The sequence below is a fragment of the Serinus canaria genome, chromosome 23 (genome assembly GCF_022539315.1).
Source record: "Serinus canaria isolate serCan28SL12 chromosome 23, serCan2020, whole genome shotgun sequence".
Lineage (NCBI taxonomy): Eukaryota > Metazoa > Chordata > Aves > Passeriformes > Fringillidae > Serinus > Serinus canaria.
This window is the reverse complement of record NC_066336.1, coordinates 4622765-4637815: the sequence shown is the minus strand read 5'-3', so window position 1 is coordinate 4637815 and position 15051 is coordinate 4622765. Positions and strand designations below refer to the sequence as shown.

Below are 15051 nucleotides of genomic sequence, written 5' to 3'. Positions count from 1 at the left end.
CCCAGCCCTGTCCCCGTCACTGTCCCCGTCCCACGGCCCTTGTGAGGCTGCCAGCAGCGATAACGAGATTGGCTCCTAATCCACTTATTCCTGGCTGGAGCAGCCGCTCCCTACACCCGCAGGGCGCTGAACCCTCCCGGCCCCGGCACCGGGGGGAAAACCGGGCGGCTCCCGGCCCAGGAGGGGGTGGTGAGACACACGGAGAGCTGAACCCTCGGGGGAAGGTGACACCGTCAGCAGCACGGCCCTGGGGAGCAGCAGAATGAGCAAATCTTGCATCAGCCTGCGAGGGAGATAAGGAGCCCGGCCCAGCCCTCGCCCGGAGCCGGGAGGGAGCGGCGGGGAGGGGAGCGGGGGATGCTGGAGGCAGCGGAGTGCAGGGGAAGGTCACCCCAGAGCGGTGACACCCAGCTCGGCGGGAGGAAGGAAAAGGAAATTTTTCACTTCCCTGTTTGTGGGGGCCCCGCGCAGGTCCCGTCCTGCCGCTGCCACCGGGCTGAGTCACGGCCCCGCACGTCCGACCGGTTTTTGGGGGGACACCCTGGGAATGCCCTGCCCTCAGCAGCACCCCCGAGCCGGGAGCAGCCCGGGGCTCTCAGCTCCCCAAAATCTGCGCACTGGGAGGGGGTGGGGATGCTCCGGGGAAGCTCCCGCTCGTTCCCGGCGCCCTGCGTGCCATCCCCGAGCGGGGATTGGAAACTGGGTCAGCGGCAGATCCCCAAAAGTGATCGGAATCTGGGAATTGCCGCTCCCTGAGTGAGCCCCGGGGCAGATCCGCTCCGTCCCGTGCTTCTCCCGCTGAGCTGGGAGGAAGCTGCGGGTGGGACCCCTGCGTTGGGGACAGGTCCCACGTGGAGCTTTGGGGACTGGAGGCTCGAGGAGGGCGCAGGAACCTGGGACAGAGGTTGGGGACACGCATCGAGGCCGGGTTCCCCTGTGTGGAGCTGGGGAAGGATGGAAAAGCCGGGAATGCTGAGCGGGGAGGAGGCAGCGCCGGCGGGCAGGAAGCGGGGCCGGGGCAGGAAGGCAGCCCCGGCTCCGGGCATGGCGGAAAAGCAGAGGAAGAGCGGAGGAAAGGCTCGAGGCCACGGTGGTGGCGGCGGGAGGAAGCCTTGCCCCGGCCTGGAGCTGTCCCGGTGCACGCTGTCCCCGCGGGGAGGGGATGCGACACGGTGGGAGCGAAACTCGCCCGTTCCCGGCTGCAAACGCCCTTGGTGGCTGCAGGTCCCGGCGTGCCCCGTGTCAGTCACACCTCGGGACTCGCAGCCTCGTGGGAAATCCCAAAAGTGGGGAACGGGACCCTTTGGTGGCCGTGGAGGTGGCACTGCCACTCACGGTGTGCCCGGCTGGGGTCTGACCAAGGACTCAGAACCTCCTGGGGTGTGGGGTGGGTTTGGGTGGATTTGGGTGGGTTTGGGGTTTCTTATGTTCCTCTGGAGTTCTGTGAGGACTTTTGGGGCTCAGCCTGGCATGGGGCCACCCCAGAGCCGGACACCCCCCTGTGGCGTGGGTGACATTCCTGACACTGCCCCCTCTCTTCTCCACAACTTTTGGGAAATGTCCCAGCACCCTCCAGAGCCTCCATTCGCCACCTTTCAATGCTCCATCACCTCCAGCTCAGATCACCGGGAATATTCAGCTCAAACCGTCCTGGGGACGGTGTCTCCCATGCCGAGGATGTCGCCGCGGTGTCCCCAGCCGGGAGCACAGGAGCTGGAGCGCCGGGAGCCGCCGTCCCTGCTCCTGCGGGCTCGGGAGCGGAGCTGTTCAATATTTACGGCGGCTGCCGGGGAAAATGGCAGCGGAAGCGAGGGGGGACCACGGGCGGGAGGGTCCATCTGGCCCCCGCCTCGGAGTCGCCATCTGGTCCCCGCGGGAGCCGCTGCCGGGGGCCCCGGGGCTCTGCGGGCGCTGTCCCCGCTGCCCTGCTCGGGTTTGGTGGCCTCAGGTGATGGCAGAGGCCGGGGGTCCCCTCCAGCTCCTGGGTCCCCTCCGCGGGCTCGTGTGAGTGAGGAAATGAGGACGTGCGTGTAGTTGTTAATGAGGATGCGCGTATGCTAATTAAGGGCTTGTAATTACGGCAGGACGGGGCCTCGTGGGCAGGTTTTGGGCAGGTCTGGGGTTGTTTGGGCCAGCTCGGCTCGGTGCAGCAGCTCCAAAATTTGCGTGTCCCAAGAGGACCCCGCGGCTCTCTGGGGATGCTCAGGGGTCCCCCCAGTCCGGGGGACGCTGACAGGATCAGCACTGGGGAATTTTTCCCTCCCTGATGCTTTTGTCCCACTTTGGTCTCACCCCAAACCTGCTGCAGTGTGAGGTGACAGTGAGTAAATGAATCCCTAATTAACCACTTTGGGGATTTGGCTTCATTAAGGTAAAAAAATCTTTATTAGGGAGGAATTAAAGCTGCCAGTCTCTGGGTACAGGGTGGCAGAGTTCAGGTGGGATCACCTTTGGTTCTGGGGGATGCTCCTGCCCCTTCCCACCTTCTTGTCCACATCAGGAGCTGCTGCATGCTGGATTTGGAAGTGAAGCAGCCAGGGATGGTGTGGGGGTTTGGGATGGATGAGGAGGAGCTAGGAGGTCCCCACTGAGGGGGTTGAGTTGCAGGATCACCCAGGAATCCGGGGTGAAGCAAGAAAAGATCACCCAGAACTCCAGGATCCAGCAATCCTTCATCTGTGCCCGGCTGGGCTGGGACCAGGCAGGAATTGGCTCCTCGGAGGTCCCAGGAACTGGGATAAGGGTGGGAGCCGCGGCCTCCCGGGAATGCTGGGACGGGCTTTTAGGGGAAAACAAGCGCTTCCCATCAGCTGCATCCGCTGGGAAGCGGGAGGGGATTCCCGGCGGGCAGCAGGAGGGTGAAGTGATCCCATATTGGGTGTGCTCATGGAGGGAATTTCTGCCGGGGATTTTGCTCCAGCGTGGCCGCTGTCCTGGGGTTCTGTGCTTGGGGACACCCCAGGATGGGTCCTGGCAGATGTGAGCTCCCTGTCCCCGCTGTCCTGCTGGCCGGGGGACCCCAGGCTCGGGTGGGATCGGCCACAATTCCAGCGCTTTGATGTCATCGCCTCCTCCCCAGGGATCCTCGCTACCTGCGGCAAACCTGCCCCTGGCATCTGGCTGCTAATCCCGGGATTAGCGGCCGCGGGGAGCGGCAGATGGAGCCCGGGACCCCCGGGGGGCAGCGCGGGACCCCCGGGGTGACCGCGGCAGCTGAGCCCCCAGCGGAGCCACCTCCGTGCTGCTCCCGGGGGAATTCCCAGCGGGATCTCCCCCGGGACATCATCCCCTCCCTGGGAAAGCCCCGGTTCGAGGGAAATGAGACGTGTCACTGCTGGCGGTGACAGTTCCGCCCGGCTGCGGGAACGGCGTTTCTGGGAAAGCCAAGAATCCCCGTGTCCGGCTTCTTCTCGGCCCCGAAATATCCGCAGCGCTCTCGGGGTGGGAAAAAGGGAAGGAGAGGAGGAAATGGCTGCGTGTCTCCATCCTGTGCCCCCTCCCCCAAATCCAGCTCCTCCATTCTCGGGGTCGCGGCCAGGCAGAGGGGAATAAGGGACATGCCCCCAGGGTTGTGTCGGGGGGCTCTGCCCCCCAGTTCCCAGCCAGGCCACCCCGTCCTGTGGGGGTGCCCCACGGCTGCGTGCTAACCCCAGGGTCCCCGCTCAATGGGAGGAAGGAAATCCTCATCCTCGGGAAAGGCTGGACACGGCCGTTTCCTCCCGCCGTGCCGGGCAGGGGCTCCGACATCGCCCCCCGCCCCACCCGGCTGGAAATCCCGGCCGGACACCGGGCTTGGTCCTGGTGGGGTCACACGGGAAACGGGGACGGGGGAGGCGCCGCTCTGTGCCCCCCAAACCCGCAGGATCTGCCAGGGGGGCTCGGGGGGTTCCACAGCCGCTCCAAGCAGCGGAGCCGCTCGGTGTCCCGGGAATGGGGGGTCCCGCTCGGTGCCGGTGCCGGTGCGGGGTGGGGGTGAGGGAAGGCACAATCCCGCGAGCTCTCCCGCCTCTGGCTTCCCTCCAGCCTTCGCTATTCCCGCTGCTCCTTCCTCTTCCTCGCCCTTTGCCCGCTGACGGCGGCGCTGGGAAACGGCGGCGGCTTCGCTCCGGTGGCCTTTGGTCCCGCTCTGTCCCCGCCGTGTCCCCGCCGTCCCTCGGGGCTCGGCCGGGCACCGACACCCCCTTTCCCCTCCCCGGAGCCACGGACGATGGTCCCGTCCTGTCCTGGTCCTGATCCCGATCCCGGTTCTGCCCCCGGTTCCCCCGGAGCCGCTCCGGTGCTTGATCTCCGCTTTCAGCGGCAACAATTCCCCTGGCGTGGTCGGGGCTGAATCGGGAACGGTGTCGGAAGCGGGACCAGGACCAGAATCAGGATCGGGATGGGAATCGGGACCGACACCTGGATGGGGACCGGGATCTGGATGGGGACCGGGATCAGAGCCAGGATCGGGACCGGGATCAGGAGCGGGACCGGGAGCGCGCGCGCCTGGCGCCCCCTGGCGGCCGCGTGGCCCTGCCGGAACAAAGGCCGGACCCGGGACCCCCCGAGCCCCCCGGGACCCCTTTAGGACCCCCGGGAACCCTTCTGGGACCCCCGGAACCCCGTCTGGGACCCCCCCGGACCCTCCCGCGGGCAGGGGGAGCCCGGAGCTCCCGCAGCGGCCGCACGGGCGGTGCTCCCGGCAGCGGGGACGGGCCCCGGGCCAGGGCTCTCGGGGATGAGCTGCGTCCGTTCCTCCTCCTCCTCCTTCTTTCCTCCTCCTCCTCCTCCTCCCCTGATCCTGACAGGCCGGTTGGGCAGGAGGAGCCTGGGGAGAACACCCGAGGCGCAGGTAAGGAGCAAAGGGGGGCGGCTGGGGCTCCCCCAAACCCCCTCAGCTCCCGCCGTGTCCCCACGGCCACACGGGACCCCTCAAAGCAGGGACCTGCAGCGGCTGGGGCTCAGCAATTTGAAAACACACATTTTAGAGAAATGACATCACCTTTCCCTTCACAGAGCATGGGGAGGGGGCACAGGAGCTCCTGGGGACCCCCAAAAGGACGGGATGAGGGTTCACCCCCCCCAAAGGATCCCAGCTGGGAGCTTTAACACATCTCTCACCTTCCTCCTCCCTCTCCACCCCTGTCTTACCTGACCACCATTAAAAAAAACCCTCCTCACACCCAAACAGCAGCAAACCTTTTGGTGGAGGTGGATCCAAACAACAAACACCCAAACAACTTGTTGGGAGTAAAAAAATATGTTTTTTTTTTTCCTTTTAATTACATCAGTTATCAAAGAAAACGACAACAAAAAAAAAGCAGTGGTAACAAAAATACAAAGCTCTGAGGGTTTCTCGTTTTTGTTTGTTCTGTAATAGGCTGAGAGCATCAGTGCAATTGTTTTAATTTAACTTCTGCTCTGAGTCCCTGCTGGCAGCATAGGAGTAGGCTTTGCCCAGCACCAGGCGGTCCCGCAGCAGCTTGAAGAAGGCGTAGTAATTGCTGAAGAGGATCAGAGCCAGGGAGATCGTCTGGTGCCACTTCTCCGAGGAAATCAGCGAGTAGAGCTGGTAGAAGATGACAGCTCCTTCCAGCAGGATCAGGATGTTGAGGATTCGCAGTGGTTTGCTGAAAAAGAACTGTGGGAGAGAGCAGGGTGAGGCACCGGGCGGGCGGTGAGAGCTTTGGGTGAGGATTCCTCTGCCTCGTGGCACAGGGCTGAGATGCTGCCTGCACCCCACCCTGGGCACTGAACCCCCCCAGCTCCATCAGCCTGAGGTGCCCAGGCCACAGGAGCAGGATCCTGCAGAGAGGTATCCCTGCTCCCAGGAGGGAGAGGGGAGCTTACGTGGAATCGGAAGTGCGAGACGTCCGAGGGCACGGCCACGTTGTAGTGGCCCACGGCCTTGTAGACGTTCTTGCTGTGCTTCACCAGCACCCCCTGAGGCCACATGCACTCCTCAGTCCACCTGCAGGGGACAAGAGATGTTTAATCCCACCTGCAGGGGACAAGAGATCCTTAATGCCACCTGCAGGGGACAAGAGATCCTTAATGCCACCTGCAGGGGACAAGAGATGCTTTAATGCCACCTGCAAGGGACAAGAGATTCCTTAATGCCACCTGCAGGGGACAAGAGATGCTTTAATGCCACCTGCAGGGGACAAGAGATGCCTTCATCCCACCTGCATGGGGCACTGGGCTCTGCTGTGTCCCCAGCAGCAGTGAGGGGTATGGGAATTGTGCTCCCAGTTTGGAATTGTCACCGTGGAAGTGACAAACTGCAGGTAGCTGTGGCCAGGAGCAGCAGGCACCTTGCCAAGAATCAGCTCTGCTTGGCAGGGACAGTGCCCAGAGCGTTTGTGCTGCTGGATGTGTCAGCCAACAACTCTGCTCTCACTTTTCTCTGCTTTACTTCAAGGCTGAGCTCCCCACCCACTGGGCAAAAGGAAAACTCCAGGAGAGAATTCCTTACTGGTGCTGCAGCACGTTGGAGCAGAGGGCTGGATCCACCTTCTGCCAGCAGCCCAGGTGTGCTGCAGCTTTGTGGAGCAGGTCACAGTAGCGTGCAGGGAGCAGGTACTGCATGAGGATCACCGAGGTGCTGATGGAAACCAGCAGGAAGAGCTCACAGGACCAGCGTTTGTCGTAGTACTGAGTGTTCTGGGGGGGACAGCAAGGTGGGACAGTGTTTGGACACTGTGGGACACGTTTGGACAGCCTCACCTGCCCAAGGCATCACCACACAAAGAACTCTGGCAGGCAGGTAAAACATGGGCTGCGTGGAGCTGTTGATCCTGCCTGGAAAGGAAGAGCCCGCATGGGATGGGGGATGGAGAATTCCTGCAAAATATTTGTGCCATCATCACCACCAAAAGCAGGGAGGCAGCTCCTGATGCTCCCCACGCTCAGCTGATGGAGCACCAGCCCCTCGGGGCACAGGGACAGCCTCACCCCATCCACCACCAGACAGGACTGTCCTCCCACGGTGTCACCTCCCAGCCAGGCCTCACCTTGACAAACCACACAGGCACGAAGGCCACGTAGTAGGCACTGAGCATGGAGCTCACCAGCACCTCCTTCATGCGCCAGTTGAAGTCCATCTTCAGGAACTCCACCTCGTTGCGGATCAGGTCCGGGGACAGGCAGCAGGCGTGGCTGGGCATGGCCTCCATGCCGTACATCTGCCTCGTGTGCTGCTTCCAGGTCTCCTTGAGCACTGTCAGGTAGTCCCTGCCCCGGGCTGTCACCTCCCCCGTGTCCCTGGGGCCAATGTTGGCCACCTGGGCGAAGAGCCCGGCCTTGCGAAAGTCACAGTTCAGCTGGAGGAAGGGGATGTACATCCCAAACCTGGAAAGGCACAGAGCTCAGGAGCTGCCCCCAATCCCACTGGGACCACCACCCCAACTCCCCTCTGGGGCTCTGAGCTGGAGGAGTTCAAGGTTTGGAGCAACCTGGGAGAGTGGAAGGTGTCCCTGCACTACTGAATGATCCCAAACCTGTCTGGGATTCCATGATTCCAAAGGGAAACTCCCAAAAAGAGCTCTGAGATCAATCACAGGCAGCAAATCCCTGTGGATCTTTTCCCCCTGCAGCAAATCCCTGTGGATCTTTCCCCTGCAGCAAATCCCTGTGGATCTTTCCCCCTGCAGCAAATCCCTGTGGATTTTTCCCCCTGCAGCAAATCCCTGTGGATCTTTCCCCCTGCAGCAAATCCCTGTGGATCTTTCCCCCTGCAGCAAATCCCTGTGGATCTTTCCCCCTGCAGCAAATCCCTGTGGATCTTTCCCCTGCAGCAAATCCCTGTGGATCTTCTCCCTTCAGCAGATCTCTGTGGATGTTTCTCCCTTCAGCAGATCTCTGGGGATGTTTCCTCCTGCATCTACCAGGGAGGAGGGATCTATTTCCACTCCAAACATTTCCTTTTGATAGGTAACAAAACCCAGGAGCTGTTTGAATCCTTCCACCTGTCAGAGGAGCTCAGGAACAAAGGGAAAACAAAGCCCTGAGTTTTGTGAGCGCCATGGGAAAAGCACACAACCCTTTTCAGCAGCAGTAATGAGTAATAATTAATGCTGACATCAAGCTGAAAGAGGGCTCAATGTCCCAGATGTGTCCTGTCCTGCCACCACGGAATGTGACACAGCAGGAGGGAGAGGTGCAGGATAAACTCTGTGTCCACGAGCAGGGACACCTTCCACAAGGCCAGGCTGCTCCCAGCTCAGAGCCCCAGATTTTGGATGGATGGATTTTGGGTGGATGCCCCACCCTGAGGCAGGGATACTCACGGGTAGCACAGGAAGAGGAGGTTGAGGAAGGAGTAGGTCCTGAAGAGGTGGATGATGGAGCGACACAAACTCCAGCCCGTGCCCGTGAGCACGGCGAAGCGAGTGACCACCAGGAAGATGGAGCGTGGCAGGGAGACTTTGCCACTCTGGGAGGCCTGTGGGACACGGGGGAGAGCTGGGCACAGCTGGGCACTCCCTCTCCTTAAAGGAGAAAATACTGGGTAGAACCACAGCTAAGAAGGAAATGGCAGTGCCCAGCTGACACCGGGACAGGGAGGGGTTCTGTGGAATCTGGGCTCTCCAAAACCTCTGGAATCTGGGAGGGAGGAGAGATTCCAGGTAAGGTCTGGTAGTCACCAGTGCCCAGCACACTCTCCTGGCACTGCTCCCCAAGGGATGCTTCCACAGTGAGCATCCCTGGCTCCTCCCTGGGGAAAGCTGGAGTGATGGAGAGAGCAGGAAAAGAGGCAAAAGGGAGGAGGGACTCAGAGCCACTACAGTCTGGCTGAGACAGAAATTCAGTCAGAGTCAGAGAAGGACACAGACCCAGCAGGTCTGGGGAGCTCAGTTCTGTTCTCTGCTCCTCCCACTGGAAACCTGGCCTGGGATTCTGACTTGGGAACACCACAGAGGTTTTTAGGGGAGGATGGAGGGGTTTGGAATGGCAAAAGGGACCCAGAGCTTCACAAATCTCCTGGAAGGAGAGCTCTGACTTTACCTCCTTGACGACAGCACCGATGAGGCGCCGTGCCAGGACGATGGTTGTCACCGTCAGCACGTTGAAGTCAATGAGGTGAAAGTTCTGAGGGGACAAAACCAAAATTACTCCATTTCCATCAGCACCAGGAACCCACATTCAATACACAAAGTCCCAAATTATTCTCTTTGGAGCATCTCTCTTCCAAGAGAATGCCAAGCAGGCAGCCAGATCCCAAAATGTGGGAAACAGGGAGTGGAAGGAGCAACCCTGAGAGGTCAGATGAAGTTTTCATCCAACATTATCCCTAAAACTTCAGGTTTAGTGACCCAAGAGACATCCTGGGAGCTCCAGCTGCCCTTTGGTGCTTACCAGGGAGGTGTGAGAAGGAGGGTGGGAGGGTGGGTACCACCACACTGTCTTGTAGATGTTGATGTAGTGGACGAAGAGGGCGACGAGGTGGCAGAAGAAGAGCTGCAGCTCGAACAGGACGCTCCTCTCCACGGGCAGCTCGGGGATCTTGCAGTGCCGCAGGGGGACGACTGTCTGAGCTGCCAGAGGGGGGCTGGACAGGCCTGTCCCTGAGCCACTCCTGCCAGAGGGAGCCAAGAGCCAGGGCTGAGCAGGGGAATGTCCTCCAGCTCCCTCCACAGCTCTGAGATTGATGGGGAAACTCGGGTCATCAGTAGCTGGCACAAATCACGAATTTCAGGCAGATATGAGAGGGATTTGCCCATACAAAACAATATTTGGACCCAGGACATTTGGTATTAAATCCCCTGTGTTGTTCAGACCCAGGGCTGAGGAGGGGAATGTTCTCCAGCTCCCCCCACAGCTCTGAGATTGATGGGGAAACTCGAGTCATCAGTAGCTGGCACAAATCACGAATTTCAGGCAGATATGAGAGGGATTTGCCCACACAAAACAATATTTGGACTCAGGACATTTGATATTAAATCCCCTGTGTTGTTCAGACCCAGGGTTGTGTTGTGCTACTCGGTGGCTCTCTTAATTAATTGGAAGCTTTCAGAGCTCAAGTTGGTGTTTACATATCTAAGAGTGCTTGAACATGAAAGGCAGAGCAATTACACACAAGCCTTTGTTCATTCTTCACCTTCTGTTCACCTGAGGAGGAAAAACGAGTTTAGCCAGAGGAGCCTCCTCCTGTGTGAGCAGGCACAGGATCCCAGACCAATCCTCTGGATCAAAGGGAATTAATATCTCTCAGATTGAGCTGCAATCTCTAAATAAAAACAGGCAAAGGAATCTGGGTGTGGGCCTCAAAGGAACCGCAGAGCACAAAGTGTCCCTGAAATCCCCAAATTAAACTGTGGATCCAGGGCGATGCAGGGGGATCAGGCCATGGTTTAAAACAGCAGATGGAGAACCTGAAATAGGGCCATGAGTGAGGGGAAACCTGAGCTGTCTCCCTGAAATGCCCAGATTCCCAAACTCATGGTGATTCCAATCCTCAGGACTGATAAACCGTGGAATCACAGAATGCTTGGGCTGGAAGGGACATCAGGGATCATCCAGGGCATGGGCAGGGACATCCTTCCCCAGCCCAGGCGGCTCCAAGCCCCAGGCAGGTCAGAGAATGGGATCAGCTTTAACATCCAGGAACTGGATGAGTTTTATGGCTGGGGAATGGGAGAAATTTTAACGTCAGAGAACGGGACAAGCTTTAAGGTCAGGGAATGGGATGAGGTTTAAGATCAGGGAATGGGATGAGATTTAAGGTCAGGGAATGGGATAAGATTTAAGGTCAGGGAATGGGATGAGATTTAAGATCAGGGAATGGGACAAGCTTTAAAGTTGGGAAATGGGATGAGCTTTAAGATCAAGGAATGGGACGAGCTTTAAGGTCAGAGAATGGGACGAGCTTTAACATCCAGGAACTGGATGAGTTTTATGGCTGGGGAATGGGAGAAATTTTAAGGTCACAGAACGGGACGAGCCTTAGGATGAAGGAATGGGATGAGCTTTAAAATCAAGGAGTGGGATGAGCTTTAAAATCAAGGAATGGGACAAGCTTTAAGCTCAAGGAATGGCATGAGCTTTAAGGCTGGGAAATGGAGCTTTAAGCTCAAGGAATGGCATGAGCTTTAAGGCTGGGAAATGGGACGAGCTTTAAGCTCAAGGAATGGGACGAGCTTTAAGGCTGGGAAATGGGACGAGCTTTAAGCTCAAGGAATGGGAAGAGCTTTAAGGCTGGGAAATGGGACGAGCTTTAAGGTCAGTGAACGGGACGAGCTTTAACAGCAAGGACGGTGCCGAGCTGCAGCCCCAGCCCCAGCCCAGCCCAGCCCCATGGCAGGAGGTGCCCTCTGAGCCGTACCTGGTGCGGGAGCGCACGCCGGTGACCGAGGAGCCCGAGGAGTGGCCGGCAGCCCCGGCAGCCCCGGGCTCGCACAGCGGGTTCCGGCAGTAGGAGCTCCTGTTGGGACCCCGGCGTCCCCCGGCCATGCCCAGCAGAGTGGGGGGTGCTGGCTGCTCACTGCGGGCTGGGCTCAGCCCTCACCACTGCAGGGACACGAGAGAGAGGGGGTTCATTAGCAGGGACTCGTTAGCGTTTCTTACGGAGATTCACCGTCACCACCCCAGCAATCCCAGTTTCAATTCAAATTCAATTTTTGGAGATCGTCACTCCAGGATAATCCCAATTTCTCCACATATTTTCTCACTGTCTCCCACATTTCTCCAGCCCAACCTCAGGGAGCTCCAGCCTTGCTGAGGTGCTGGGAATTCATCACATTACAAGGAATTCCATCTGCATCCCTGTGGACTGAAGAGATGCTCAACAACTGGCCCCCAAAATTCTGAATTTTGGGATATTTTGGTATGATTTTGTGTTGGAACTGAAGGTTACAGCTTTTTAAAATTGTTGTTTTATTTTTGGCTCTTTAAGATGGGAAGAAACAGCACATTTTTGGGGTATTTGTTGTTTTATGTTTTGATGGCACTGAGGTCAATGGGGTCAGCCCAAATTCAGCTTTTCCAGTGCTTGTTTGCCACACACAAAACTCATCCCAAGCTTTCTCAAGCTTCCTCTGGATCCTGTTAACCGCAGGAGAATCCACCCCAGTGCTAAAAATCCCCATTTCCAAGTGAAATCTGAGCTGTGAGGGAAACTCAGGCGCATTCCTTTTCCTGGTGGATCATTTCCAGCTTTGGAATTTGCATCTGGAGCCACAAAATGCGTGCTGGAGGTTTAGAAACCGATCTCAAGGGAGTTTTAAAGCTGATGCTGAGCTCGGGAGTGCTCTGAAATCCCCGTCCTGGAGCTGGATCTGGAGGGAGCTGCTGTTTTTAGGAGCTGCTGGGATGGTTTGGGAGCTCTGGAGGAGCAGTGGAAGCTGTGAGGGCACTGACCGGGGGGAATTTGGGGTCCAGAGAGGTGCAGGAAGGAGCCACGAGGAAACTGGAAATATGTGGGGGTTGTAAATGGAAATTTGGGGGTAAAATTTGGGGTCTGGGGGAGCAGCAGGGGCTGTGCAAGGGAAATGTGGGAACACAGGTGGGGCTGCAGGAGAACACTGGGGACCCCAGGAGCTCTGGGGGAGAAATCTGGGGGCACTGGTGGGGCTGCAGGAGAACATTGGGGGCCACAGGAGCTCTGGGGGAGCCGTGAGGGAGAAATCTGGGGGCTCTGAGGAGAACACAGGGAGCTCTGAGGGACAAATCTGGGGGCACAGGTGGGGCTGCACAAAAGCTGAGAGGGCCCCGGGCGCTCTGAGGGCGCAGCGGGACCCTCGGTAGCTCTGAAAACCCCACCGGGCTACTCAGGACCCGCCCGGGAGCGCCACGGAAGGCTCCGGGAGGGCTCCCCGAGTCCGCGGGGCTCTGAGGGGCTCGGGGGCTCCGGGCGAGGCCGCGGCGCGGGAGCCGCCCCCCTCCCCGCGGCGGGGCGGGGCGAACCGCGGGGCTCTCCCGCGCCCCGCCCGCTCCCCGCCGGCTGCCGGGCGGGTTCCCCCCAGCCCGTTCCGCCCGTTCCCCCCACGGCCGCGCTACCCCCGGGCCCGGCCCCCCTCACCCATCGCCGGCCGCCGCTCCGCCTGCGCCGGGCACAATATGGCGGGCGGGGCGCGACGGCGGCCGGCGTGGGACAAGCTGCTGCGGGGCGCGAACGCGCACGGAGCCACGCCCCTTTGTGTGTGGCCACGCCCAGGCGGCCACACCCAGCGCGGTGTCACCTCCCGGTGTCACCTCCCGGTGTCACCGCTGGGAACGGAGCCGGTTATGGCAGGGAATGAGTAATCCCTGGCACCTGCGCGGCTCCAGGCGCCTCCGCGCTGCGATGCTCCTGGAGGGGTTTCAGCATCTCCGCAGATTTTGGGGTTTTTTTGCCCAATTATTTGCCGGGATTTGTGGGGGTTGAGGCTTCAGCACAGATGGTTTCACAAAGCTGAGAGCCAGCCCTGCCTAGGCTGGAGGAAAAAGCGGCCCTGGAATGAATGGATTTGCACAGAGACAAAATTTGCTGGTTTTTTGGTATTTTTTTGGTATTTTTTTGGTATTTTTTGTGCCTGCCCAGGGAGGTTTGGAGTGCCCAGCCCTGGATGTGTCCAAGGAATGACCGGTCACAGAGCTCGGAGGGCTTTTCCAACTTAAATTGATGCTGGGACTGTGCAAAAGCATCAAAAATCAGGAGTGGCCAGACACCTGATGTTTAAGAGAATCCTCTAAAAGTACCAGGACATCCCCAAAAACGCAGTCAGGCCAAAAAAGGCATCTGGAATGTGATGGACGAACCTTTTCTGGTCCAAAATCAGTGCTAGCATTCCAAATTCGGCGGTAAAATGAACACCTCCATCAGGAAACAGTTTATATTTCAGTTTTCCAACAGGCAGCTGGAGATCCAGGGGAGTTCCCAGGATCCAAGGGAGGCTCTGGTGTTCTCCAACACTCCCCAAAAAAAAACCTGGCAGATTCCCATTTTCCACTCACAGTTTGAACTGATCCTCTGGAATCAGCTCCCTCTTGGCAAGAGGAGCAAAAGGAGCGTGGAAAAAACATTCCCAGGGAAACATATGGAGGGCTCAGCTGAGCTGTGCTCACACCAGGGAGATTCCTGAGGGGAAAAACGAGGGAAAAACATCTCCATGCCAGCTGGGAGCCCCCCAGCCTGCAGGAATTCCTCCCCCTCACCACTCACGGCTCATCCGAGGTGCTGGAGGGCGATCCATGGAGGAGAATTTCCCTGATCCATGAGGGAGGAATTCCCTGATCCTTGAGGGAGAAACTCCCTGATCCATGGACGAGGAATTCCTGGATCTGTGAGGGAGAAATTCCCTGATCCATGGAGGAAAATTTCCCTGATCCATGGAGGAGAATTTCCCTGATCCATGAGGGAGAATTTCCCTGATCCATGGAGGAGAAATTCCCTGATCCATGAGGAAAATTCCCTGATCCATGAGGGAGGAATTTCCTGATCCATGAGGGAGAAATATCCTTAATCATGGAGGAGAATTTCCCTGATCCATAAGGGAGGAATTCCCTGACCCATGAGGGAGAAATTCCCTGATCCATGAGGGAGAATTTCCCTGATCCATGAAGGAGAAATTCCTGGATCCGTGAGGGAGGAATTCCCTGATCTATGGAGGAGAAATTCCCTGATCCACAGTGGAGAAATTCCCTGATCCATGGAGAATTTCCCTGATCCATGAGGGAGAAATTCCCGGATCTATGGAGGAAAAATTCCCTGATCCATGAGGGAGGAATTCCCTGATCCATGAGGGAGAAATTCCCTGGTCCATGAGGGAGAAATATCCTTAATCATGGAGGAGAATTTCCCTGATCCATGAAGGAAAATTCCCTGATCCATGGAGGAATTCCCTGATCCACAGTAGAGAAATTCCCTGGTCCATGAGGGAGAAATTCCTTAATCCATGGAGGAGAATTTCCAAGATCCTTAAGGGAAAAATTCCCTGATCCATGAGGGAGGAATTTCCTAATCCATGGAGGAGAAATTCCCTGATCCATGGAGGAGAAATTCCTGGATCTGTGAGGGAGGAATTCCCTGATCCATGAGGGAGAAATTCCCTGATCCATGAGGGAGAAATATCCTTAATCATGGAGGAGAATTTC

At 58.2% G+C, this 15051-nt stretch overlaps 1 protein-coding gene across 2 annotated transcripts; it reads right to left on the bottom strand.

The window, feature by feature from the left end:
• Window positions 1–5238: 5238 nt before the first annotated feature.
• TMEM39B (transmembrane protein 39B) lies at window positions 5239–13045 on the bottom strand. 2 transcript variants are annotated; one of them, XM_050983430.1, is made up of 9 exons: window positions 12998–13045; window positions 11303–11487; window positions 9337–9556; window positions 8986–9069; window positions 8268–8422; window positions 6993–7329; window positions 6455–6642; window positions 5830–5950; window positions 5239–5620 (listed from the first exon to the last, which is right to left on the bottom strand). In XM_050983430.1, the coding sequence occupies exons 2-9, from the start codon at window positions 11428–11430 to the stop codon at window positions 5384–5386; spliced, it is 1470 nt and encodes a 489-aa protein (XP_050839387.1). In that variant the 5' UTR covers window positions 11431–11487; window positions 12998–13045; the 3' UTR covers window positions 5239–5383. The 2 variants fall into 2 exon arrangements, with proteins under 2 accessions (XP_050839387.1, XP_050839388.1); XM_050983431.1 differs by having other exon boundaries at window positions 7050–7329.
• Between the last annotated feature and the right edge of the window lie 2006 nt (window positions 13046–15051).

What these genes read in the sequence shown, in the direction of transcription:
- TMEM39B (XM_050983430.1), bottom strand. Translation starts at nt 11,430, where the DNA reads ATGGCCGGGGGACGCCGGGGTCCCAACAGGAGCTCCTACTGCCGGAAC. An exon ending in GGCGTGCGCTCCCGCACCAG is followed by an intron (nt 9,557 to 11,302) that starts GTACGGCTCAGA and finishes TCCCTCTGGCAG; the next exon opens with GAGTGGCTCAGGGACAGGCC. An exon ending in CTCCTTCTCACACCTCCCTG is followed by an intron (nt 9,070 to 9,336) that starts GTAAGCACCAAA and finishes TTGTCCCCTCAG; the next exon opens with AACTTTCACCTCATTGACTT.